The sequence below is a fragment of the Postia placenta genome (assembly GCF_002117355.1).
Source record: "Postia placenta MAD-698-R-SB12 unplaced genomic scaffold POSPLAscaffold_1, whole genome shotgun sequence".
Classification (NCBI taxonomy): Eukaryota; Fungi; Basidiomycota; class Agaricomycetes; order Polyporales; family Adustoporiaceae; genus Rhodonia; species Rhodonia placenta.
The window spans coordinates 1692390-1716435 of NW_020169832.1; the positions used below are offsets into that span (position 1 = coordinate 1692390).

General features: G+C 55.2%; 13 protein-coding genes across 13 annotated transcripts; 4 read left to right on the plus strand and 9 right to left on the minus strand.

The window, feature by feature from the left end:
* Nucleotides 1–45: 45 nt before the first annotated feature.
* POSPLADRAFT_1051497 (hypothetical protein) lies at nucleotides 46–709 on the plus strand (the record flags this gene model as incomplete). Its single annotated transcript, XM_024480176.1, has 6 exons — nucleotides 46–175; nucleotides 232–259; nucleotides 319–341; nucleotides 390–515; nucleotides 572–621; nucleotides 677–709. The coding sequence occupies 6 exons, from the start codon at nucleotides 46–48 to the stop codon at nucleotides 707–709; spliced, it is 390 nt and encodes a 129-aa protein (XP_024344147.1).
* A 167-nt stretch (nucleotides 710–876) lies between these two features.
* Nucleotides 877–1823, minus strand: POSPLADRAFT_1072309 (hypothetical protein; the record flags this gene model as incomplete). The annotated part of the gene is made up of 5 exons (XM_024482506.1): nucleotides 877–1202; nucleotides 1254–1446; nucleotides 1507–1566; nucleotides 1616–1681; nucleotides 1736–1823. 5 exons carry the CDS (start codon nucleotides 1821–1823, stop codon nucleotides 1058–1060), a joined length of 552 nt encoding a protein of 183 aa, XP_024344148.1. The 3' UTR covers nucleotides 877–1057.
* A 249-nt stretch (nucleotides 1824–2072) lies between these two features.
* POSPLADRAFT_1068447 (hypothetical protein) lies at nucleotides 2073–3302 on the plus strand. The gene is made up of 8 exons (XM_024482299.1): nucleotides 2073–2197; nucleotides 2259–2271; nucleotides 2329–2354; nucleotides 2414–2496; nucleotides 2553–2613; nucleotides 2673–2816; nucleotides 2877–3008; nucleotides 3068–3302. The coding sequence occupies exons 1-8, from the start codon at nucleotides 2092–2094 to the stop codon at nucleotides 3181–3183; spliced, it is 681 nt and encodes a 226-aa protein (XP_024344149.1). The 5' UTR covers nucleotides 2073–2091; the 3' UTR covers nucleotides 3184–3302.
* Nucleotides 3303–3360: 58 nt separating this feature from the next.
* On the minus strand, nucleotides 3361–6077 carry POSPLADRAFT_1072311 (hypothetical protein; the record flags this gene model as incomplete). Its single annotated transcript, XM_024482507.1, has 5 exons — nucleotides 3361–3836; nucleotides 3892–3999; nucleotides 4048–5282; nucleotides 5336–5580; nucleotides 5633–6077. The coding sequence occupies 5 exons, from the start codon at nucleotides 6075–6077 to the stop codon at nucleotides 3602–3604; spliced, it is 2268 nt and encodes a 755-aa protein (XP_024344150.1). The 3' UTR covers nucleotides 3361–3601.
* Nucleotides 6078–6310: 233 nt separating this feature from the next.
* Nucleotides 6311–8948, minus strand: POSPLADRAFT_1176148 (hypothetical protein). The gene is made up of 15 exons (XM_024488399.1): nucleotides 8892–8948; nucleotides 8615–8715; nucleotides 8541–8562; nucleotides 8420–8479; nucleotides 8290–8364; nucleotides 8195–8235; nucleotides 8095–8139; nucleotides 7943–8032; nucleotides 7832–7883; nucleotides 7322–7782; nucleotides 7258–7266; nucleotides 7086–7203; nucleotides 6798–7031; nucleotides 6632–6738; nucleotides 6311–6574 (listed from the first exon to the last, which is right to left on the minus strand). Exons 2-15 carry the CDS (start codon nucleotides 8708–8710, stop codon nucleotides 6395–6397), a joined length of 1590 nt encoding a protein of 529 aa, XP_024344151.1. The 5' UTR covers nucleotides 8711–8715; nucleotides 8892–8948; the 3' UTR covers nucleotides 6311–6394.
* A 392-nt stretch (nucleotides 8949–9340) lies between these two features.
* On the minus strand, nucleotides 9341–12180 carry POSPLADRAFT_1176152 (hypothetical protein; the record flags this gene model as incomplete). The annotated part of the gene is made up of 6 exons (XM_024488400.1): nucleotides 11958–12180; nucleotides 11545–11883; nucleotides 11297–11494; nucleotides 10561–11245; nucleotides 10112–10495; nucleotides 9341–10053 (listed from the first exon to the last, which is right to left on the minus strand). Exons 2-6 carry the CDS (start codon nucleotides 11692–11694, stop codon nucleotides 9341–9343), a joined length of 2130 nt encoding a protein of 709 aa, XP_024344152.1. The 5' UTR covers nucleotides 11695–11883; nucleotides 11958–12180.
* POSPLADRAFT_1037963 (hypothetical protein) lies at nucleotides 11369–12180 on the plus strand. The gene is made up of 3 exons (XM_024477301.1): nucleotides 11369–11494; nucleotides 11545–11883; nucleotides 11958–12180. Exons 2-3 carry the CDS (start codon nucleotides 11736–11738, stop codon nucleotides 12152–12154), a joined length of 345 nt encoding a protein of 114 aa, XP_024344153.1. The 5' UTR covers nucleotides 11369–11494; nucleotides 11545–11735; the 3' UTR covers nucleotides 12155–12180.
* An 884-nt stretch (nucleotides 12181–13064) lies between these two features.
* Nucleotides 13065–16154, minus strand: POSPLADRAFT_1064047 (hypothetical protein; the record flags this gene model as incomplete). Its single annotated transcript, XM_024481754.1, has 4 exons — nucleotides 13065–15176; nucleotides 15230–15366; nucleotides 15422–15963; nucleotides 15985–16154. The coding sequence occupies 4 exons, from the start codon at nucleotides 16152–16154 to the stop codon at nucleotides 13377–13379; spliced, it is 2649 nt and encodes an 882-aa protein (XP_024344154.1). The 3' UTR covers nucleotides 13065–13376.
* A 505-nt stretch (nucleotides 16155–16659) lies between these two features.
* POSPLADRAFT_1130087 (hypothetical protein) lies at nucleotides 16660–19612 on the minus strand (the record flags this gene model as incomplete). The annotated part of the gene is made up of 4 exons (XM_024483914.1): nucleotides 16660–18121; nucleotides 18176–18395; nucleotides 19152–19208; nucleotides 19330–19612. 4 exons carry the CDS (start codon nucleotides 19610–19612, stop codon nucleotides 16660–16662), a joined length of 2022 nt encoding a protein of 673 aa, XP_024344155.1.
* Nucleotides 19579–20593, minus strand: POSPLADRAFT_1129004 (hypothetical protein; the record flags this gene model as incomplete). The annotated part of the gene is made up of 5 exons (XM_024483795.1): nucleotides 19579–19743; nucleotides 19798–19855; nucleotides 19909–19987; nucleotides 20176–20344; nucleotides 20405–20593. 5 exons carry the CDS (start codon nucleotides 20591–20593, stop codon nucleotides 19579–19581), a joined length of 660 nt encoding a protein of 219 aa, XP_024344156.1.
* A 584-nt stretch (nucleotides 20594–21177) lies between these two features.
* On the minus strand, nucleotides 21178–21510 carry POSPLADRAFT_1128754 (hypothetical protein; the record flags this gene model as incomplete). Its single annotated transcript, XM_024483767.1, has 3 exons — nucleotides 21178–21304; nucleotides 21354–21370; nucleotides 21421–21510. The coding sequence occupies 3 exons, from the start codon at nucleotides 21508–21510 to the stop codon at nucleotides 21178–21180; spliced, it is 234 nt and encodes a 77-aa protein (XP_024344157.1).
* Nucleotides 21511–21731: 221 nt separating this feature from the next.
* On the plus strand, nucleotides 21732–22299 carry POSPLADRAFT_1176160 (hypothetical protein; the record flags this gene model as incomplete). Its single annotated transcript, XM_024488401.1, has 3 exons — nucleotides 21732–21921; nucleotides 21976–22072; nucleotides 22144–22299. 2 exons carry the CDS (start codon nucleotides 21732–21734, stop codon nucleotides 22050–22052), a joined length of 267 nt encoding a protein of 88 aa, XP_024344158.1. The 3' UTR covers nucleotides 22053–22072; nucleotides 22144–22299.
* POSPLADRAFT_1129816 (hypothetical protein) lies at nucleotides 22081–23952 on the minus strand (the record flags this gene model as incomplete). The annotated part of the gene is made up of 2 exons (XM_024483884.1): nucleotides 22081–23745; nucleotides 23911–23952. 2 exons carry the CDS (start codon nucleotides 23950–23952, stop codon nucleotides 22081–22083), a joined length of 1707 nt encoding a protein of 568 aa, XP_024344159.1.
* Nucleotides 23953–24046: the final 94 nt, after the last annotated feature.

Consider the following 24046-nt stretch of genomic DNA (forward strand, 5'->3'; position numbering starts at 1 on the left):
CCGTATTTCTCCTTACACTGAGACTGTAGAAATCCGCTGAACACCATGTCGATGATTGCCCGCCGTGCTGCCCTGCGCGCACTGCCCCGTGCCCGCGGATATGCCAACACCACCGCTGACCTGATGACGACGAACTGGGCGGATAAGCAGGCTGCCCTCAGGTCGCATGCGGCTGGTACGGACAGTGACGCGCTTTCTGGTGATGAAGTGTCCTGACCATTCCGCCTGCAGAGACCGCCGCCCTCTGGCGCAGGATCAGGTTTGACGACATATAATTTTGCTAGTTTCCTACTCACGTACTTCGCCATGCGTCGTTAGCTTCTTCTTCTGCCTTCCAGCCAGTGAGCACGTTTCAGTCTAGGGATCAAACACGCGCTAACGGTGTGCAGTCGCTGTGACCGCGCTCTGGGTACACAAGGTCGAGACGGAGCATGCTGAACATCAGGAGCACATCCGAGCAGAGCACGGTGGCGAACTCCCCGAGACTCCCAATTACGAGTATTTGAACAAGCGTTGTGAGTTGATTGCTGCTCGTAATAATGATACTGGCTGGACAGTTGTGTGTACACAGCCTCCGGTCCTTACCCCTGGGGCATGAACTCGCTCTTCTTCAACCCGAAGGTACATGAACCCGTTACAGAGATTGTGTATCGCAACTGAACTCTGCTACCATTAGGTCAACAAGGACCTGACGAAGACAGACGAGTAAACAGTCATAATGTAATGCGCTGCTTAGTAGACGACATTCACTCTCATCTTTTGGCGAAAGTGTTGCGCGAATAAATTTCAAGACCAGGTCGGTCTAGGCAGCGCGCCTCGGCCTATCCTCAAGCTGCGAGACTTGCCTGGAATGTACTAATAGAGTGCTAGATCACTGAGCATTGCATCATCAACGTCATCGTATTATTTCCCTGACGGTTGAAAACGTGTGCTGAAAGCTGTATATAAAACTAAGCATGTGGAAGGTCGAAGTGTGTGGTAACGTATGTAGGAGGCAGATAGACCCTCAAAGCAACAAGACGTGATGAATAATAGATCGATCCCCGCAGTGTCCACATCACAAAGTCACCCAAGCTCCGAAGAAGACTCCACAAAACGCTGTCACTACGCTGGCGAGTAGTGGGGTGGACACACTGAAGGCATGAGTACCAACGGCGGCGTTCGACGAAGTAGAAGGAGAAGTGGAAGAGGTAGAAGGTGCGCTATGAAGAAGGTAAAGATACAGACGAGCACCGGTGGGACGAGACACTCACCCAGAGACCAGAGATGAAATGCCGCTCGACGCTGCAACCGATATCTTGCTTGAGACGTCAGAGCCAACCGCGCTGGTCGCGACGGTGTACTCGGAACCCGCGAAGGAAGTAACAACGCCGGCACCACTTGTCGCCAATGTGACGGCTTCACCGCCGGCCGAGGTGACAACGGTGTAGGCATGCCCGGCCGCCGCTGCAACGACGACTGTTCAGTTTCGACCTCATTATAAATAATTTAATCGACGAGTCTCACAAGTCACAATGGTGGCAATGCTACCACCAAAGGAGGTGGCGCCAGTGAAGATCGACCCAGCTGCCAGTATGTCAGACAACGAAATCTTGGAAGACGTGATGGGATTTACCTGCTGAGGTCGCTTCAGTAGCAATGGAGCCGACATCCGAAGTGAGCGAATTAAATACAGAGCCAACTGTGGAAACGCGGCGTTAATCGGGACAGAGAATCAGACAGGACAGGAGCTAACTTTGACGTTTCTCCTCGACGGGATTAGCGCAGACAAGAGCAGTGAGCGCCAGGAATAGGCCGCAGAGGAGGGAAGTCTTGGTGAACATGGCGTGAATAGAACTGTGGATGTCCCTCGACAGTGGGGATGGCAGGTGTTATATACTTTTTGGTCGTTGGGGTGGACTTGGAGCCGGCGGAAGCGCTGCTGTGGAGCAGACAGGATTACCGCTGTGGCAGTGTGCACTCAATGCGGCACTGCTCCCCGCAGCATAGCCGCACCCGCTGCCCCGATTCCGATCGCCGATGTCGGTCATGCGCCTTTCCTGCGCGATCGATGAAGTCACCGCGGCCGCTCCCTCGATCTGACCTCCAACCATGCCCCGCGCAATCATCTCCCCCTCCGTCCTCGCCTCCGACTTTGGTGTGCTTACCGCAGAATGTAAGCGCATGATCAAGGGCGGCGCAGAATGGCTGCATATGGGTCGGTCACAACATGCCCCGAATTTGTCTCCCATCATACTAACATTGGGGTTTCGCTGCAGATGTCATGGACGGGTGAAATCTTGCCGCGCGCAGACCAAGTAGTCCAACACTGATCTATTCGTACACCAGCCACTTCGTCCCCAACATCACGATGGGTATGTCACTTATGCTATGTGGTCCGCAGCGCAATGTGCAGCCCTAATGTGGTCCGCAGGCGCACCGATACTGGCATGTGTCTCCAAGGGTGTTCCAGGAATCTTCATGGACTGCCACATGATGGTGTCTCAGCCGGAGAAGGTATTCCATTCCTCGCAGCGCCGGCGCTTCGCACGAATTGACACTCACATCCCCAGTGGGTTGATGACATTGCGGACGCAGGCGGCAAGCTGTATTGCTTCCATATAGAGGCAACATGTACGTAAAATACTCCCAGGTGGCCTCCCGTTTGAGTGATAGAATGTCGCATACCACAGCGGACCCCATCTCGCTCATCAATTCCATCCATGAGCGCAAGATGAAGGCGGGTGTCGCCATCTCGCCTGACACGCCGTCCACCGCCATTACAGATGAGATAGGCGAAGCTGCAGACATGCTCCTTGTCATGACGGTTTACCCTGGTGCGCGTTCTCCTTTCAATGCAGACATGATAAGCGCTCACGGTACTCCTCACTGTCCAGGTCGCGGCGGCCAGAAGTTCCTGGAACGCTGTGTGCCCAAAGTAGCTGAACTTAGAGCTCGCTTCCCCGACAAGGACATCGAGGTCGACGGCGGTGTGGGCCCGAAGACCATCGATCAATGTGCGGACGCAGGTAATGTTCCGCGTATTGCGATACCTTGACAAGCAATTCTCAAAGCCCCCCTCACACAGGGAGCAATGTGATCGTCGCGGGTACAGCCATCTTCAATGCAACAGAGCCCGAGCAGGTCATCGCGCTATTGAAGCAGTCAGTTGACACTGCTCAAGCAAGGGCTGCATCGAAGTGATGCCTTATCGGACCATCGGCTGGTAAGCGGTATGCGCAGAAGCAGAAGCAGAAGTAGAAGACGTCATTTGTATTCGTATGCGGGGGTAGTACATATGCAAGTGAATTGGGAAGACACTTATCGTCTGCATGCCATGAGTCCCCCACTTGATGCAGATGCATGGCCCATTCCGAGACGTAACATGAGGAACTTCTTATCCATTACATTACATAGAGGGCATAGCGGTAGTGTGATAGTAGCGCGACGTAGTGCAGCCATTAAACGAAGATCCTCGAGACTATGTAGTGTCTTTGGTCCAGCAGACACGCCGCCATGTATTCACATGAGCCGCATACCCAGTGCAAACTCTAGTGTCCCAATCGCCAGCCCGCGCACACGCTTAACCAAACTCAGTTCGAGCGCGAATCCCGCGCTTCGCTCACCAGTGCAGCCACTCCCCGTACATGTTCGGCCGTTCGCCGCGGATGTACGACTCGAACGTCCGCTTCAGTACGGTCGACCAGTCGAGATCTCGCTTGTCAGAGGCGACGGTCTCCTCGTCGAGCGGCACGACGCCCCGCTCAGAGGCGATCGATGCGCGTGCGATGCGCTCGCCGTTGATGAAGCGTTCGCCGAGGTCGGGCCAGTTGCGGTATTCGTCAAACGGCCTCCACCTGTGCAATTATGGTTAATGCTGCGGAAGGGCGCTCACGGATAGAAAACATTTACCAAAAGTTGTGGAAGTGGTACGAGTATGCGCCCTTGAAGAACCCGTCAAAGCCCAGCGCAGCAGGCGCGGCACCCTGTTCTCTGGGCGTCTCGAAGAAGTCCCCAAACCTACCGGCACGTCAGCCCTAATTGGGGTACAATGTCTCCGCAACTTACTCTGTGAAGTAGGGCTGTGGAGGCCGCTCGCGCTGGTAGGACTCCGTGTTCAACCACGCCGAGTCGAACAGCGCATCGGGCAGACGCAAGAGCAGACCCTCCAAGTACGCATCCTTGGTATATCGCGAGACCGTCATAGGATGGAAGTCCAACCCGTTCTTAAGCGCGGTGCGGAATAGGAACGTGCCCAGGGGGGAGTTCTTGTTCATGCGGAGGACGGCAGTGTTGTACTTCTCCAGGCGCGACCATCGGTACGCGAACGCGCCCCTCCAACCCCATAGCTCCTCCCAGTCGCGCAGGAAGATCGTGTCGGCGTCGAGGTAGATGCCGCCGAAACGATGACAGAGAATGAAACGCGCCATGTCGGATAGAATGACAGACAGTTTGTCGTACTGCTGAGGCGACTTCGAGCCGACACGATTCACCTTGTCATCGGCGTCGTTGCCGGCCTTACTGGTCGGCGCCGGAGGCTGAGCTGCAGTGGCGCCTTCTCCTTTTACCCCTGAAAGTACTGCGGTCGGGCCAGTCGCTGCAACAGGGTCATCCATTGAGACCTTCTCGACCCACCCGCCCGAGTTGAACAGACTGTCGCGCAGAGCTCTCCACTCGTCCTTGAGCTCGGGCACGCCATCGAGCTGTTCTGTTGTGTTCCATAGCTTGAATTGGATAATGTCCTTGAAGCGCGGGTGTAAGAATGGTGATGCCCATGGGCTGGACTTCAGGCCGTCGTACATTTCCTTCAGAGCATTTGGGCCAGGAGGCACCGCAGCCGGCCCAGGACTGATCCACAACCAGAATTTGGGCCGGCAAACATTTGAAATAGGATGATCGGAGTCGAGGTGCAACCCAAGGTTCTGCGTGAAGAGGAAAGACAATAACGCGAGATATGGCTTATCTGTGAACGGGCCCGTCCAGAACATGTGGAATACGCGAGGGTTCTCTTCGTCGCAGACGGCGGCCTGGTCCTTGTATGGCCGGTACTTCGGGGCGGGGGGGAGACTCAAATGAGGCTCCCAAGTCCCACCCCGCTTCTTGGTGAAGTCCTTGCTGACCTCCGACTCTCCCTGGGGCAGTGCGTAGCTTGGCTTGAGCATTGCGTCGGGCTCCGTGATATTGTCGGATACACCATCCTCCACATAGATGTACTTCCAGTCATCCATCTTGCCTCTCCTTACTCTGGCCTGGTTATCCAGCCCCCCGCCCAGCCGGAGCACTTCGAGACAATCCCGCACGTACTGGAAGTTTGACATATGAACAAGTGTGCCTGATAGTATACTGATCGTCATACCTTGTTCTGGGAGAAATCACAGTAGTCCATGATGACATCCAAGTCTGCGACACTGCCAGGTACTGGCCTTGGAGGATATGCAACATTGGGCAGCTTCGCTTGTAAGTCGAGGTATACGCGCTTGGCACCCATACCAACTGTGTCCTGGACGATCGGTGACCGGTACCGCGAAGGTAGGGTCGCGGATTTCCGTGCAGGAAGCGCGGGGTTATGTGGTGGTGAGGTGAATGCGAGCTGCTTTGGAACTGCATCGACGAGATGAAGTACGCTGTACACGTCACGACACGAAGCACGTACTCTTGCGACTGCTAGGATAGTGCCCAGCGGCTATTTCCCACTCCCATATTCGTCGCAGGTCCTCGGGCTGGTAGACCAGCGTGGAGGGCTCCCCCGTCGAGAGGGCCGGCCATTTCTTTTCTTGCGTCGCGAAGCGCTTATGCAGCGCGAACACGGTGAACACCGCGACGACGACGCCGACGAACAGGACGAGCGGGCCTCTCCTGCGGCCGAAGCGTGTCACGCTGAACTGGTGCAATCGCGCGGGGTTGGGTGCAATTATGCGAAGGCGGCGCGTGCGGACGCCTGGTATGGGTAATGATAGGGGTATCAGCCAGGATGAGGTGGGGTGGTGTCGCTGCCACTTTTCACGGACGGCGGAGGAGTGTGTTGGAAGTCCATTGTAGTGTGTCTTCTCCGCGAACCCATTCCTGTTCCCGTTCTGCGAGAAGTAGACGGAGGACATCCTGGGCACGAGCTCGCACAGCTGGCAGACGACACCAACGAGGAGACGAGTGCGCGACAAATAGGATGGCTATAGACTAGGAGGGGAGAGAGCTGTATTGAAAGCAGACACGATCCTGTCACACACCTGCACAGGCTAATTTGCCCTGCCACGTGGACCCTCTGAGATGATCTCTCCTTCGAGGAAACGCCCAGGTCGCGCAGTCGCTACATTCACGCGCTAGACCAGCATATACAGAAGGTTGTACAAGAGTCTATTCATTTTGCTTGGCACTATTCGTTACATTTTACATACACGCTCTCAAACCTTCCAGCAAACTACGCGCCGAGCGGCTGCAACTCGAGGTCGGCGGGATCTGTGGGCACGGAGAGGACACGAAGCGTGTTCGTGTGACCAAGTCCACCCTTCCAGCCTTGCACCGCGACAACCGTGGTGCCCGTCTTGATGATGTTCAACTTCAGCGCATTGCGCAGCCCGAACCGGATACGATTGTCCACCTTGTGAAAACCGACACGGTCAGGATTATCGCGGGTGAGAGATAGAAGGTCACCCACATCAGTCTGCCACTGGTGGGCCTCGATGCCGCGGGGTTCAGGGTACCAGAATGGGTAGCAGCCGCGGTGCAGGTGGATCTGACGCGCAGTCTGCTGGTTGCGAGTCACTGGAAATTTTGGATAGATCAGACGGCGCCAAGAAGCGTCAGATTAGAGTGTTACGTACCGGTAATGATGGGCACAGGCGGCCTGTACTTCGATACGAGGCGCGCAGTGTTGCCACTCGTCGACAAGACGATGATAGCGCTAGCGCCCTGCTCCAGCGCAGCACCCACAGCGGCGACGGCGACGGTCTCAACGGTCTCCGTGGGACGAGGAGTAGAGAGCCTGAGCTCGTCATACAAGGGAGGATAGCAAATCATCGTCTCCGCGAGCAGACAGCACTCTGCCATCATGAGGACTGCAAACGCGTCATAATCAGTATGAACGGGAGCGCACTGAAGAACCGACGCACCCGACTCAATCGGGTAGGCTCCCTTGGCACTCTCTCCGGACAACATAACGCAGTCGGAGCCGTCAAGCACAGCGTTAGCAACGTCGCTGACCTCAGCACGAGTCGGTCGCGGGTTTTGCTTCGCGGACACATCTCAGATAAGACGTCATGAATTTACTTCGAAATCTCTCACCATCATAGACTGCAAGCACAATTTGGTCAGATGCGCAGCGCAGAATGTAGTATCCACCACTCACGTCAAGCATTTGAGTAGCAACAATGACGGGCTTGCCTGCCATGTTACACTTGGAAATCATCATCTTCTGCGCCATGAAGACCTGGCTGGGAGCGATCTCAATACCGAGGTCACCACGAGCGACCATGACACCGTCAGTCGCCCTGAGAATCTCGTCGAAGTTGTCAACACCCTGCTGGTTCTCGATCTTGACAATGATTTTAATGTTAGCGCCATCGGGGCCGAGGACCTGGCGGATGTCCTCGACGTCCTCCGCGCGACGAATGAACGACGCGAAGATCATGTCGACGCCGTTCTTCACACCGAAGCGCAAGTCTGCCTTGTCCTTCTCGGAGAGCGCGGGCAGATCGACTGCAGTGTTCGGTAGGTTGACACCCTTGTGCGAGGAGAGCGTGCCGTTGTTGATGGCGCGGACTCGCACGTTGGGGCCGTCGATGGACAAGACGAGGAGGGACAGGATACCTGCAGACAGCGTGTCAGACACGTCTTGCATAATAGACCCTATACACACCATCGTCGACGTAAATCAGCTTGCCAGGTGCAGTAACTTTGGGCAGATTTTCCTGTGGAGATCGTGTTTAGCATTCTTGCGCCAGCTTGTCGGTAATATGGTGACACTCACGTAGTCAACGAACAGGACTTTGTCGTCGCAGATGTTGTAGTACTGGCGGTCAGTGGAGACAATGAACTCGTGTCCAGCCGGTATTTTAAGCTAAGCGCGTGTTCAGATCTAGTCAGGGCCCTGTCCCGAGAAACGTAAAAGAAGCCACTCACATCTTGGTCATTGCGCATGTTACCCGTGCGGATCTCAGGGCCTTTCTGCAGACATGACATCATTAGGCCGAACTTGGACGACTCTGTATGCGTTGCCTACCGTGTCCAAAGCAATGGCAACGGGGCGGCCTTCAGGGTTCTCTACATTCCCATGTCAATGCTACATTTAGTGCAGAAATAGGGCTTCGTGCTTACGAGAAACCATCTTCCTGGTGTTGTCAATCACACTCTGGTGGTACTCGTATGATCCGTGGGAGAAGTTCATGCGGACTGTATGTTATGTATAAGAAAAAGCGAAGCAGCACGCATAGACTGTATGGCGCACCAACGCTGACACCAGCACGGACCAGCTTGCCGAGCATCTCGACGGAGTTGGTCTTCGGGCCTGCAGGTATGTTCAAAGTCAAACCTTGCGCAATTCGCAGCATTCCCCGACGCATACATACCAATAGTCGCAATGATGGCGGTCTATGGACCGACGTCAGCGCGAGGGGGACCGAGGGGACACAAAATCGCGTACCTTGCGGTGATACTTGGTCTCCTCAGTAGGGACAGGGGCCTGGGAGGTCTGCTGGGACGCAAACCATTGCATGCGGGAGGAAATGGGGGCGGCCATGGTTGCTGGATACAGGGTGAAGATGGGCAAACGAGTAAGCTCGCGAACAGTGGATTTATAGAGGACGATTTTTAAACGGAGCGGAGCTAGAGGGGCAACGATGGTACGATTGGGATATCTTGTGCTGGGGCGACGCGCGCGGAAATGGGGATGTCTGACATCTGGCGCTATCGATGCTTACCGTGATGTAAGAACGCCGAGGAACGTGCTTCTGCGACCAAAGGTTGCGGGGATGATCAACGATGGGGGAAATACGACTGCGTATTCAGCCTCGCCGTTGCTTTTATGAGGGCGATAGAGCGCAGAGCGGCCCGCAGGAATCGATCTAGGAGGCAGCTATTTCCAGCAGCCGTTCCAGGCGGCGCCCTCGGGCGTAGCGGACGGCCAGGAACAGGCCAGATTCCATCTCACACCGTCAAAAACCACACATCATCCGTCCGTCACCCTGACAAAAGCCAATCGCCGGCCCAACGTGCTCCCCCTCGGACCCATCCAGCCGCACACCACACGCGATTGATAACGCACTAGATTGCACTGGAAACCTACACGACACAGCACAACAATGTTCAAAGCCAACGAGGAAAGCAGATACGAGATATACATAAGCGATGCGGTCCCCCTTACCCTTCGTCATAGCACCCTGAAAGCCCAGCTGTTTAAATTGTTCTCCGCGGCCTGCGCCGCTTGTTCCGCAACCCATTCTCTGCCATCTTCGCCCGGTGGCGGAGTGAGGAGATCAACATCCTTGAATATATACTCGCAGGCTACCGCGCGCCCGGAGTGGTACCCAACTCCGTCAAAGGCTCGAATAAATAGCAGAGGAAGGCTCCGCCCTGAAAGCCTCTCCACCTTCGACTGCGTCCTATTTGCAGCGACGTCTCCGCCCTCGCCAGCCGGCGGGACCGCGTCCTCCTCGAGCGCTTTCATGACGTCCGACTTGTGAGGCAAGTCAACAAGCACAGTCGTAGTAAGTGGGCCATGGATGGCACCCGGTGGCCGCCTGCCCGTGGGATATGATGAAACACTGGGGTCTACAGGGGCTTCGCCAGGCATTGCAGGATGTATGAAAGGCATTGGTACCTGGCCCACCGGGACCGACGAGTGGAAGATACGGATATGCAAAGGGCCAATAGGGCCGAGATAGACGTCAAGTGGCTCGACCGTTCCCGTCGCTGGGTTTTCATAGAAGAAATTGGAAGCAGTCAGCTCCAGTTGTTCAGTGCCACGCTCGCGCTCAAATCGATGCACGGGCGCAGTGAAGAGGGTCGGGAACGGTGTGATCGGGAGATCAGGGATCTTGCTGTTCTGGCCAAACGCATCAAAGAAAGTATACTGGAACTTAGCTAGATTTGACGAGCGTCAGCAATGAACTCGCATCAAGAGGGGAGGAGCACATCGTACATATTCCAACAATCGTCCAGCACAGATAGTCGTCGACCTCGTCGATTATCACGTTCTGGTTGTCCTTGACCTCTTCGCGAACCCGAGGTATCGAGAATAAGAGTGGATGCGTTCCCGTTTGATTCGCAAGGCCCGGTGTAGGCGGCACGGGTACACCAGGCTGGCCGGACATAGGTCCTGCCGCAGAAAGGTAATGTCGAGTACCGTCAGCGTTCACCCGCTGCAACGCAATCTTCTGCATCTGACTGACGGGACCGCCGTCATCGGTAGCAATTCTACCCTTATCGACTTTCCGTATGAATAAGGGCGGGGTTGGGGTCCCGGTGACCGTGTCGGAAAGGATAACCTTGCTGCCATATAACACCGTCTGCGGTCCAGGACCAGCTGGGAGATCGTGAGTATGATGGCGAGCATAATTCCAGGGTCACGTGGTGACGTACCGAGGGGACCAGGATCATTGCTTGCATTTGGAGGGCGGCTCACTACGTTTACATTGAATGCAGACCATGCAACGTTGCTCGCGCACAATTGTCCGCTGTCAACAGTCATATATTTGGTCCGTACAGTCTGCGAGTTGATGCGATTAAATAACGAGACGGGGCCTCCAGCGAGGATGCATGAAGAGACGCTACGCGTCTTAGCCGTCTTCTTCGATGGCTTTGAGATGATCGTTACGGGCGCAGAGTCGAACGACGCCCAGATACGCCCATTACCGGTCTCTGAGCCATCAGCGCTAGTCGCGGGCGGCTCCGCGATGTCAAGCGAAAGCTGGAAACTCTTTGTCTTGGCTGTCCCCGAGACGTGCAGGAATTTGAAGCTGGCGGTGAGACTTTGGTCTAGCGGCGCTTTCTGCTCAAAGGAACGCTCCCCTGCCTCGGTAAGGACAGCCATAGCGAGTTGCTGGTTCTTCATATTCCAGACTGGCCCCTCGATGTGGACCACGGGGGGAGGACAAAGGAAACGCTTCTCGGTGCCATAAGACTTCTGAGCAACCGCAGCGTGCAGACAAATCACGGTCGTCATGGGCATCACCCGAGCAGGATCATGCGAGACATGGTCCTGTACGACGCGTCGAATCTTGTTGTGAGGGTTCTCTGCGTCGGAATCCTCCAGCCTGCGTTTCACGTTTGCTCGCTGTGAACATACTGTCAAACAATGGAGAAACGGAGCGTAAGTTACGCGTACCTGCGATTGTGTTGACGGGCCAGGTCCGCTGCTATTCTCCGGTGGCGGCGGTGGTGGGAGACTGTTCCAAGGTATTGGCGGTCCGTTACTGGGAGCGGATACGTGCTTGGCTACCTCTAGTATGGACTGGATAGTTTGGTCTGTGGACGGAGAGCCTGCAGGTTGCCCATTTGCTAGAGATGCATGATGATTCGAGACCTGAAGCGCGTCAGGCATGTCACCAGGACACGAGCAATGGTAGATCATACAAGCAAGCTCAGGTCTGGCTGCTGTGGGGTAGCCGAACGCGATAAGTCCTGATGTATTGGGGGGACGAGGTGGTCCTGAGGACCCGCAGTGGTGACCGAGGCCATCTGGAGGTGAAGGGGATCCGAAGCAAACGGCAGGATAGTTCGCATAACGGACTTGGTCTATAGAGACCCAACTGAAGCTGTGGGAAATGTCGACTGTGGGAGTGGGAAGAAAACGAATTTTTACCCACGCGCCTTTGTTATATAGCGACCGCCGTGACCCCGTGGGCTACCCCGGCCACCCTGCCCCGGGGTCCTGCACACCCGGCATCCACGGCATCCATGTCCCAATGCCTTCTGTAACCACCTTCGGGATCAGTCCTACTTTCTGGGCTCTGCTTTCAGACAACTATCACGACTATCAAGCTGACCATTTGTCCTTGCTACAACCCCAAATCCAAAATATCAATGGCCATCCGCATGCCGCGATAAACCAGCGAGCCCGCGTTCCCGTATTCCAGAACATTATCACCCTCTTCGGTCCGTACAGAGAATAGCCCGCCCTCTGGAAAACGTGTACGCACGTCATCAGTCTCGTGAGCGCATGGGGTGCTGTATGTCTTCCTGAGTGTCGAGAGCACATGGAATAGACTCTCATCGTCCGTGTGACTCCCCTCAGAGAACGGTGAGAGCAGTTCATTTTGCAGTTCCCGCTCGGACGGGATCATAAAGGTGAAACGATCTGTATGAGATGCGCGTCAGCAGGTAGTACACTTTACTTGCAGTGGTGAGCATACCAAGCGTCAGGATACCCAATTTGTCTTCACATTCAATGACATCCAAGGTCTCGTCTTCTAGCGCCAGAGAGTCGCCTGTGTGGGTCTGGAGCGCGTTCACCTTGTCCTCAGCTGGCACGGACATCGGAACCTGTTCCGTTGTTTGGTTCCTCGTCCTGAGCCACTCCCACTCCTCCCCGCTTTCAACACTGCTCAGGCGCGATGGGAAGAAATTCGAGAGGAAGAATGGGTCCTTCGCCGACGCGTCCCCCGACGGGTACGCAATCCGCGTTGGACCGGCTCGCGAGATGGCGGCCGAGCTTTTACTGCGACGTGTTTGAGTACGCGCCAGTGTCCCGTGTTCCAAGAACGCAACGGCATGGGAGTGGTCGAGGAGGGCGGATTTTGATCGTGAAATCGTCATGGCGGTCGAGCCGTTGGCTGGCCAAGTCCGCCCCTGCTTTCATACGCCTTTTGAATGAGCGGGTGGAGAAGGTTGGCAGCCGCTAGCCCAGACTGGGAATCTACAGGGGCGAGGACATGACGATGTCCATCACGTACTAGCACTTGCACACTTCACGATCGAGATCCCGGCGTCGAGATGCAGATCCTTCTCTACTCGATTCGATGTTTATGCCCCTTTATGCCCGCGCGTGTGCCACTTGTTAGTATCGAGTTGCAGTGCAGTAGGGATACGCAACGCAATTCTTGAAACGAGCTTGAAGCTTGAGCACTTGAGTTGCTGAAAGCAGTCAGTGAAGTCTGCACGAAAGCGACAACAGCGTGTAAATTAGATTCCAAGTACTGATACGGCAGCGAGTTGGTATAACAAGGGTGAGGCATGGATATAACAACTCAGGACACGACAATGATGGAACCATGTATTATATGTATGTACGTCAGTCCGATGCAGGCAGTCCGTATGTCCGTTCATAAAAAGGGAGCGATGCCAGATGCGGCGGCGGACGGCACCAACGCCCATGTACCGCGCTAATGTACAAGATCGTGGTCGGGATCAACGAGAGCCGATCTGAGGATGCATATTCTGCGTAGAGGACCAAACACAAGCGCATTTTAGACGTTCCGTCTCCTGTCCTGCGAACGCTCAGGCGCCTCTGGGAACGGTACGGCCGATGGCCGCCGCGACTTTGCCTCCTCGGGACGCAGACCCAGCTCGACGTCCTGCTGGTGCTTCTGCCAGTCCTCGACCTTCAGCATCGACATCCGCTTCGACGACGAGCCGGCGCCAGGCACCGCCGCCAGTATGTCCGCGCTGAGTGCGCGGTTGCGCCCTTGACTGCCGTTTTGCTCTTGCAGAGGCTTCGAGCGCCGTCGCGACGCGTCGGGGTGGCCCGACTTGGCTGGCTTCCCGGCCTCTTTGCTGTACGCGGCGGCCTTCTCAGCCTGCCGCTTCGAGACCGCCTGCTTCTCGGCCGCCTTTGCGCGCTCCCACCGTATCTTCGCCTCCTGGACCTGCAGCTGCTCCTGCTCTGCGCGGGTCACAGGCTCTTGCAGCTGGCGAATCTTTTCCCGGTGACGCTCCTCGAGCTCCTCGAAAGTCAGCGTCCGTGTCGTCGTCCACGGGACTGTTTCCTCCTCCTGCTTTGGTGATGGAGAAACGACCGCCCGCTTCGGAGGAAGGATGGTCACGGGGATGCCGCCTGCCGAATGAGACCGGCTGTGCGACCCACGCAACACGACGGGAACTTCGATGCCAGAGGGCATCTTCTGAACTGGGATGGCGGATGGAGAGAGCTCCGGTGTCACGCCTCCTGCTTGATGGTAAGATAGCGTGCTCTCGCGTCGCTGGCGCATAAGCAGCGCCTCCTCGACCGCAGGCGAAATCGGCACCCTGGGCACAGGGCTTAGCGGCGTCGTGCCAATGGGCGGGGTGACGCCGGAAGGCGGCTGTAGCAGCTTGCGTTCACGGACATACGAATCCCAATCATCCTGCAACGGTACGCTTGTCGGTCTGCCCTGAGCGCCGCCAATGTCGGAGCCTCGTGAAAGGTTGGACAACTCCATGGATTGCACGCGAGCACGGGGGTCTGCCTGCCTGGGCGGGCGGAGATGTGACGTGGGAGGGGAAGTAAGGTCATAACCCAATGTGACCCGCGACGCGAATGACGGATGGCGTGACCCGGATGAGCTCGAGGGGTCAGGCGTCTCCGACTTAAGCACCTCGATTGACTTGCGGATGGTCTGAATCTCGGTCAACAACTCCTCCTTGCGCTTCAAATCCTCCAGCTCAGCCGCTGTGGGAGTTTTGTTCCTCGTGAGTCTGGGCGACATATAGCCGTCATCGTCCGCAATGTAACCCTTGGGAACGTCGTTCTCGATGTCGGTGCCCAAGTCAAGGACGGGCAATGCGCCAGGACTCTGGAGCAGCTTGTTGGCTGTCCGGTTGAGCTCATCGGAAGGAGGTGCCGCCGCCAAGAATTCAGAGACACCAGACTGATATCGCTGACGAGGGGTGGCTGCAAGGGAGAACGAAGACCCGGGACGCTCGTCTGAGGGCGTCATCCTATCGTCGCCATCCTTCAGTAGCAGGGACGATAGCCCACTTTGATTCCGGCCATGCTTGGTCAAAGTAGGATGCTCGCGCTCCCATTCTTCCTTCTCCCGCTCTAGACCGGTAAGGCCTACCGCAGCTCGCCTCTCAGCTTCCTCGTTTTGCCGCTTGGCTTCAGCCTGGATCTCCTTCAACTTCCGATGGAGCACCTTCAGCACCCGGAACTGCACCGCAACCCCCATGAGGGATAAAGCACCTATGAGCCCGAGCTCAATCTCCATCGTCTGGTTAATGGGAAACTTGATGCCATTTCCGGTGAACTTGGGGAACAGGGCGGTGAAACCCAAGTTCCAGACATAGAACTACATTCAATTAGATTTGATGCATATAGTGTGAGGAATGAAGGGGCACGAACCTCTTTGAGATCACCGGTTGTGTAGCAGTCGATCCCCAGAATCACAGCAGTAGCACCAACAAACGCAGTCGAAAGAAGCAGTATGTGGTAGTGGAGCTTTGGAAGCGTGCACAAGATGAAACCGATGGCAGCGCAGACTACGTAGACACTGATTAGAGACAATGTATGCCGATCTTGATGATGGAGACTCACTGATGTACAAAATCCATCGCAAGCCAATCGGTGATATTAAACCACCCGCCCTGAAGCATTGAATCCACAAGGCAAACACGAAGCCACCCCAGGCACCCACAAAGTATCTCGTAGCCTGCCAGAAGAATATGGCAATTCCACCGCCTGCGATCCCTGCGACTCCGCAAGCTAGCATGAATAGACCCCGAACGGTCGTGCTCGGGGGATTAACAGCTTGTAGGACGCCAAACTTGAGTATGAGAACAAGACAGACCAGGGCAAACGTGTACAGGCCGATGACAAAGAACGACGTCCAACGATTCTTGTGACCCCAGAATACGCACGGCAAGCCCGAGAGGATGAGCAGCGCGCCAAGTACACCGAACGCTGGGTCAATCCTGGTGTCTAGCGTGATCGGCGTAGGCGTGGCCGTGGCATTAGCCGTCGCGGAAGCGATGGCTGAAGCGTTAGCTGTAACGGTGACGTTATAGACGAGGGGAAGGGTAGTAGACACAGTGATATTCTGGTTCCCGGAGCGAATGGTCGTGGCGAATGTGGTAAAGCTCGTGGTAAGCGACAAGGACGTAGGTGCAGCAGACGTCTTGGAGGCAGAAGCTGATGACGCAGTCGAGCCCGACGTCGAGGCGAGTGTGGTGGAGGATGACTGAGCGGAGACGGCGCCAAAGAAGTAGACCGCGACGAGCAGACATGGCCAGATGATCGAGGGCCAGCGTGCGCGCGCGACGGCGACCATCGTGGGGGAGAAGGTAGGGGAGGTGGGGATGGCGGTGGCGGAAAGAAAGAGAGTCAGAGAAGGGAACGAGGCATGGCAAGATGGAGGCGGCCAGAGGAAGGGCTTTCGAGGCCGCGCAGGAAGGCGGCTGGAAGACGACCACGTGGGTACGCTACTGCGCGCTTCCCCATCTCTCTCCTCCGCTCGGCTTATCGTCGCACCACCACCTCGCATTCTTGTCAGCCTACCCGCCTTCTAGCACCTCTCTCTGTGCATATCTAACATTAGACCCGCCACAGATAACGCATGCCATTACATGCCGAATGAAATACATCTCTTACATGACAGCCTCCCTGACCGCGTGTGACAGCCCCCCTACCCAATTTCATCCGTACCACACCGTTCCTCCGAGGTGTTCGCGTAGCGTCGTCGTTCCCACATTCATCATGAGGCGATCCTCACTAAGAGCACAAGGGGTACCCCGCTTCTGATAAATGAAAGCGCAAGGTCGCCGAGGTTTTTACCATTACGAGAAATGGTCCAGCTTCGTCGGCCTGACACCCATCATCTTGAAAACCTCGCGCATCTTCTTGGGTTCGTCTTTCCACCCTGGCTTTCCCCTTTTCATCGCAGTCAAATGCCGAGCCTCCAAGACGCTGACAACCTTTCCGCTCCGTCCGAACCGACCAACGCGCCCAGCGGCATGCACATAAGTATCGACCGGACGGTCCTCCGGTACGCCTAGAATAAAGACGTGTGTAAGATGGGGTAAATCAATCCCACGTGTCGACGCGAGCGTGGAGACCAGCAGAACAGGGCTGTCCGTCGGTGGGTCGGCAGAGTTATGCATCAAGAATGCGTTGCGCGTTTCGGATGCGTGTATGTTGAGTCCATGTGCGTTTACTCCAAACCCACGCAGTGCGGTAACGACCTCCAGCAATGGCGCTGATGCAGGCAAGACAAGCAGCGCGAGACTCGGTACGTCCAGAGCAAAGGCTTCTGCGATTACTTCTAGCGCATGTGAGTTGAATGGAAGATTCGGCGCCATCTCTGCCACACGAGACGCGAGGTGAGCATCTTCATGGTACATCAAACCTCGCTGACACGCACCTTCCATTAAGCCCACCGCTTCACTGTCAGGTGCAATGTCCGTTTGATGGTCGGCGCTTGGCTGGGTCTCGGACCTGTTCTCGCCAGTTGCCATTTGTATGTTGGCGGCGCTCCCGTCTGCTGAAACGACCAGTGCGTGATGCTGTATCGCCGTACCTCCGATGCGACACCGGTCATCATCCTCTGGGATCGACTTCTGGTCAACAACCTCGGGTATCTTCGCCCAGCTATGAGGCCCTTTGTTGAACCATCCACTCTTCAGAAGTGAACGCCTGTAGTCTGCGCGAAGAGTAGTGCTTGACACGATGATCTGTGGGCCGCCCCTGATAATGCCTGTCGAAATCTGCTCTTCTCCTTTTATAAAGTCAAACTTCCGCTTGATTTTCCATATCTGATCGAGGATCTGCCTCGCAGGGCTTGGGTGTTTTTTTATTTGCTGCAGCGCTTTTATTCTCGCGCGTGCATTGGTGTTGTTCGGTGTGCCTTCGATCACATAGTCCGCTTCGTCCACCACGACCGTCTTCAGCGAGTCCAGCATGAGCACCTGTGGGTCTTTCTCGAGCACGTCGAGCAGCGCCGGCGGCGTGCCGATGACCATATGCGGCGTATGTGCGTGAAGGAGAGCGAGCTGTTCCGCGAGCGGTATTTCCTTATTACGGACGATAACCTGTGCAGTCTGCGCGAGGACCTCCGGGCGACGCATGGCGCTATGAATCAGCTCTATCCAGTGTATAAACTGGTACGCCAGATCTCGATGGGGTACGATGAGCAGGGTCCCAATAGCGGGTGGTCCTGTTCTCTTCCATTGTCCGTGCTCAGGGAAGACGGACTTTTGTGTCCAGCCCTTGCTCAAAAGTGCCAGAACGAGACCAAACGACCTGTATCTGAGGTAAATATACGCAATACATTGCTGCAGCGGAGTGAATACGTACTTTCCTGTTCCAGTAGGATCCTGCAAGAAGACATCCTTCCCTCCTAATACAGCGGAAATGAGCTGCTGTTGGGTGCTTGTTGGGTGCTCTACGTTAGGAAACGCTTGCGGTAGAGCGTGTGCAATGGGCTTTGGTACCCCGACATCAACAAACGTCACACGGCCATCTTCTCCTTGAAAAGAGTCGGTCGGTTTGAGGGCTGTTACGCCGTCTTCCTCAACTACTTGAGATAATCGTGATTGGTATCGACAGCATTGAAGAACGCGTGGCGAGTAGCCCAGATATCTATAATACGATGCACAGAATGAAGGAGGCGACCACCTGAGAAGTCTCATGCAGGACGACGAAATGGAAAGCAAAGCCGACACAAGCGCCCTAACATCTTCGGCGCCTGGAATCGCAATCGTCAATTTGAATGCGTGACCGAACGGACATCAAATTCGCCGGCGGCTCGTCAGCCACCGCCTGAACGTGCGGATGCAAATATATAGAGTGAAACAGCGCGGTCATAACATGCAATTGTGAGTAAAGAGAGTGCTATTAAGATGTGGATGGTAATGTGTGGGCTGCAGGGGGTGAGGATGGACAGGCAAGAGCCAAGAAACGGGACACAGCCATCACGACATCGTCGCACATCTCCTATGAGGCATTCCTTCTGCCTTCCGTCGCATGCGAAGGGCCGTCAGGGGAAGTATCCTGATGTTCTTCAGCGGGTGCATTGTCCATCCTCGGCAGTTCCTATTCATCGCCCTGGATGGGCTGGTAGCTGGCGCGGTCGGGACGTCCGAATAGGCGGCCGAAGAAACCTGGTCCTTGCGAGTCAGGCTTTGTTCTCACGACGCCAGACCTCCTGCTACGAGATGAGCGTCTCGACACCAGAGACGCCCTTTCGGACTCTTCGTCCTCCATTCTTTCCTCTAACTCCTCTAAAGAACCGATGTGAGCGCCAATATGCGTAGGTCTTGCTGACACTCACCTTCACCGAATACTGCATCCATCTCCTCGAGAGGCACGCCTCTTGTCTCAGGGTAGACTGTGGAGTGATCAATTTTGTGAAAGTAGTATTAGATGCATAAGCTTACGGAAGTAAACTGAATATGCGAGCGGGTTAGTGAGTTGTTGTGAACCGTACTCTAGGTCGCGGGGTGACTCACCGACGATGAAACTGCACACACAGAAGAATCCGTGCATCGGATACAGCCGCCATTCAATATGTTCCTGGAGGAACGGAGTAATCTCTCCCACAAGAAAGTTGAATGCCCAGTTGGTTGCTGTCGAAAGAGAGACCCCCTTAGCGCGAACAGTGAGTGGCAGGATTTCGGGCGGACTAGAGAATAGATGGGTCAGTAGAGGTTCTCTTGAGCTAAGGAATAGCGCACAAGAGCCAAGGAATGGGCCCCCAACTAAGAGCTTGGCGTCAGCAGGGTGCAGAAGCATGTATAGTTTAAGAACATATACCTGTATCCGAACGCGGCGTTGAAAATGATCACACAGAACACAACGGCGCGCGGAGTTTCTGGCACATCTATGTACATCCACCAACCAGTGAGACCAAGAGAGATTGCCATCTACCCGCCACGGATTAGCACTGTTTATCGCACAAATATGGAGCTTCTACATACCACGATCGCTCCCGACAACAGAATAGGCCGCCGACCGAGACGATCAACCAGATACCATCTAGTTACGAGTTATCGAATCAATTGAGATTTAGGGAAGGGCGCGTCACCCACGTCGGTAGAGTACTCAAGACGTAGATAGTTGCATTGATACCGGTCATGAGGATAGCATCGCGACCCAGCCAGCCAGCCTCTGTATGATGTTAGCTACGGATCGACAGGAATGTGCGGCAGCAAACCTTCAAATACGCGGGCTGTAGCCAGATGGGACATTAGTACAATATAACAGAGTTATCGATTGCAGACTTACGAGCATAATATGAAATTACTGCAACAGAAAGGAACGTCAGTTTACGGACATAGAGAAAGTAAGTGCATTACCGTTAATGCCATTCTGAATCGCGTTGCGTCTGGTATCAACGTCTGGACATGGTAACAGACCCAGAGAACTTACTAGTTGTGCGAATGCTTGCGATGACATTGCGAGTAGTACTCGTCGCTTATATTTTTGCCACATCACGGCATACGAACGGGCTTCTCCGCTTTCACGCTGCATCAACATCAGTATAGGCAGCAATTTGAAGGCGGTCAGACAAACCTCGAACATCACTCGGTCTTTAATTTCTTGGAATTCTGCGTTGGCGATCTCATCATTGGGATCGCCACCATGGAGGTCAATTAGCACCCGTAAACCCTCGTCATCTTTGTCTGTATCTATGAGCCATCTTAAAATGCGAGTGGTACTTAGTGAGGTTAGGTAGAGTGTTACAAGGTATGCTGACCGTGGGCTCTCGGGCATCAGAAGCGATCCAGCAGCAAGGATGACCCCAATGACACATTGTATGAAAAGAGGGACTCTCCAGGAAAGATCGGAGTCCATGAAAGAGCAGAAGTAGTCGATCCACTGTGATTTGCTATCAGCCAATAGCAAAACAATGCTCAGAAGAACCTTCCGCACCACAGATGACGCGTATCCGAAGACGTTGCCGGTGAATTCCATACATGCCAATGCACCTCTCTACAACCGAAGGAATCATCAATAAGTCGACAGTGTGACCATTGCACTGTACGCACATGTGTCGGAGGAGATATTTCACTTTGGTATATAGGGACAATCGTTCTGATATACGACATAGACAATGGGCTCGGGTCGACAGCACGAACAGAGGGCTGCAGACGTACGACAACAGACCAACGCCGAAGCCGGCAATGATACGGCCCACCACCATCACCCAAAATCCAGGAGTGAAGGTTTGGACGGCACCTCCAACACCGAAAATGACCGCGCCGATGAAAAGCGTGCCACGACGACCGAGTCGATCTCCCACTTGCCCAGCAGCGAGCGAGGTAACTAAACGACGTCATGGGTATTGTAGGAGGCGATCAATACACACGATACGTACTGAAGGCGCCTATCTCCAGGACGGCGACCATGGTACCGACCTCGATCGCGCCTGGACTATTGAAGAACTTGCGGAAGTGAGGGCCTGTGATGACCCCCGACATGACTCTGTGGCTGCTTCAGATTGCGTTGAGCGTTGTAGTGCGGATATACTTACCCTTGATCATATCCGAACTGGGCCCAGGTGTCAATCATGCCAGAGACAGAAATGTATTGCGACTCACGAGAAAGACACCCAGACTAGCAAACACGGAGATGGCGTACAGGAGAGGCTGGCCGACTAGCCTGCTTCGAGAGCGAGTAGATGCGTCCATGCTGCATCTGGGGAGGAAGAGAAGGAGATTGCTGTGGAGGTATCCAGCACGGTTGCGGCGAGGGAAGCTATGACGGGGGGCAATGGGAGGCGCAGCGCCGCTCTCCGCGTGTCTGAGGTCCGGCCGGTGCCGACGGTGCGGACCCCGTTCACGGCCAACGTGACCGTAACGCGCTTCACGCTGCTCGACGCTCCTGCCGCTTCCAGCCGCGCCCGTCCACCATGCCGCACTCAGTCGCCTCCCTCGATTCCGTATCAGTCTCATCGGACGGCTCCCATGACTTTGACGACGACGAGCTTCTCATAGCCGAGCAGGAGTGGAGGGAGAGCTTGGGTCAGCTGCAGCAGGTCTTTGCCGTCGTGTTCCTTCCTATCTTCGGCCGCTGGTTGGGCAGAAAGTGGAGTTTCTGGGGTGCGCTTTTCGTGGTGTTACTGCGTCCCTAGCGAGTTCATTGTCTTCGTACAGCATATGCCCGCTACCTGAGGCTTGGCCTCAACAGCGCATTCTTCTTTGGCGAGCGCAGCCCCACTCCGTCACATTGACATTCATACGCGCTGACCATGTACGTGATTAAAAGCGATAGCGCATATTCCGTCTTGTCCGTGTTCTAATCCTCTGTATCAACTCGAAAAGAGCCTTCGCAGGTGTGAAACCACTATTGTCGAGATCGGCTACAAGCTCCTGTAGCAGCGCCCACTCCTCTCTTTTATATAGCCCGTGCAGTAGGATGAACCATGTATCGTTGGCTGGGAACACCCTCCGCTGCAGCATGTCCCTGTAGTATTGCATTGCGTCTTGGACACCTTCCGCCCCTGGGTTGTCAAAACACGCCATGATGAGAGTGTTGAATGTCGTCCGCACGGGCTTGATCCCGCGAGCATCTATCTTCTGCCATATAGTCCGTCGGTATTCCCGAGCAACCTTGCGATCAAGCCAGGTACCTCGATGGATGCCGGTGAGGATGCTTGTATATGTGATTTCGTTCGGTTGCGCCTGCGGATCAACACTTCGTTCCATCTTCTCCAGCAGCTCCATTGCCGTCTGGAGAGCCTTCTCCGACTGCTCCTTCACTTGGTGGTCGATGATGGCGGTCAAGGTGGCCGTATTCGGCTTCACGCCTTGCTTTTCCATCAAGTTAAGCACTATGCGAGGCGCGTCGTCCCGAACTTTGAGCAAGGCCGATAGGACTGTCGAAAAGGTAAAGACATCCCCGACAACACCTGCCGACTCCAGCATCTGCAGCATGCTCGCGAGCGTCTTCAACTTCCCAGCGCGGCCGTAGTATCTGATGAAGGTGTTGAATGTCACGATGTCAGGCTTCGGGCCCTTCGCTAGCATCCCATCCAAGATCTCACGCGCTTCCGAGTCTCTAAAGTGGAACAGAAGGCCGTGTATAGCTGAGTTGTACACCACGAGAACTTCAGATTCCAAAGGCGGCGGCGAGATATTTGGGAGATCCTTCTGGAAAGCGTGGAATCTTTTGAGGGCTTCGTCCATGTGACCGGAATGATACAAGGCGTAGATGATGGCACGGTATGTCATAGCATCGGGCTTGACTCCCTGAGTACGCATGATATCCCATGAATTGATAGCCTCATTGACCGCCTTCATATTCGCATACCCGTCAATGAGAGCCGTCCACATCGATATAGGTGGTCGGACACCTAATTTGAGGGCATCGTCCCACAGCTTCTCCGCGAACGTCGTATCCCGACATCGTAGGAAGCCAGTAAGGAACGAAGGCCAAATGAACTCTGGCACGACGACGGGCTTCTGTGCGCTTTTCTCATCTTCCTTCAGTGTCATCCAGGCGTCGGGACCAGTGAGGCCGGCGAGGATACCGTTGTATGTTTTCTGCAGTGATGTCAGGGCATTATCGCGGATGAGGTTTGCAATGTGCCGCGACAGAGCTGCGGGGCGGGAGACCAATCTTGCGACCTCTAGGCGACGCGCGAAGTCTTCTACTTTCCGACGCAGCTTCGGGTCGTCCTTGAGGATATTCAGGAACTCCGTGAGGGTGTCATCGCTGAAGCGAGACATAGTCTGCACAGCGAGCAGCAGTGCACCTTCAAAATTGTCCTGCATGGCGTAAGCAGTGACGGCGCAAAGCAGGACGTCGCCGCGAACGAGGTTTGCTGCAACATGCTGCGAAGAGCCTTGTCGACTACTCCCCACCCCGTTTTCATCGGCCTCAGAATTTTGCTCGGCATTCGCCCATGAGACCTTGTCCCCGAGCTGCGCTCGATACCGTTCATACAGTCGCAGCACGGCGTCAGCGTCTCCTCGCGTTATAAACGAGAACATGTAATGCTTCAAGCCCATCGTAGCCCCACTAACAGCGACGGCCACCGCTATCTCGTCCAAGGCTTCCTGCTCTTGCGGGGACCAGGATTCGCTCACAGAATGTTTCTGACAGACAACAGCAACGATGCGGCTGTACATGTCATAATGCAAGGGCCCGAGGAAGCGTAGCAGGTCCTGTTGCTTGAGCGAGTGCCAAACGGTCCGCGCCTTGCGCCAGTTGGAATGACGAGCT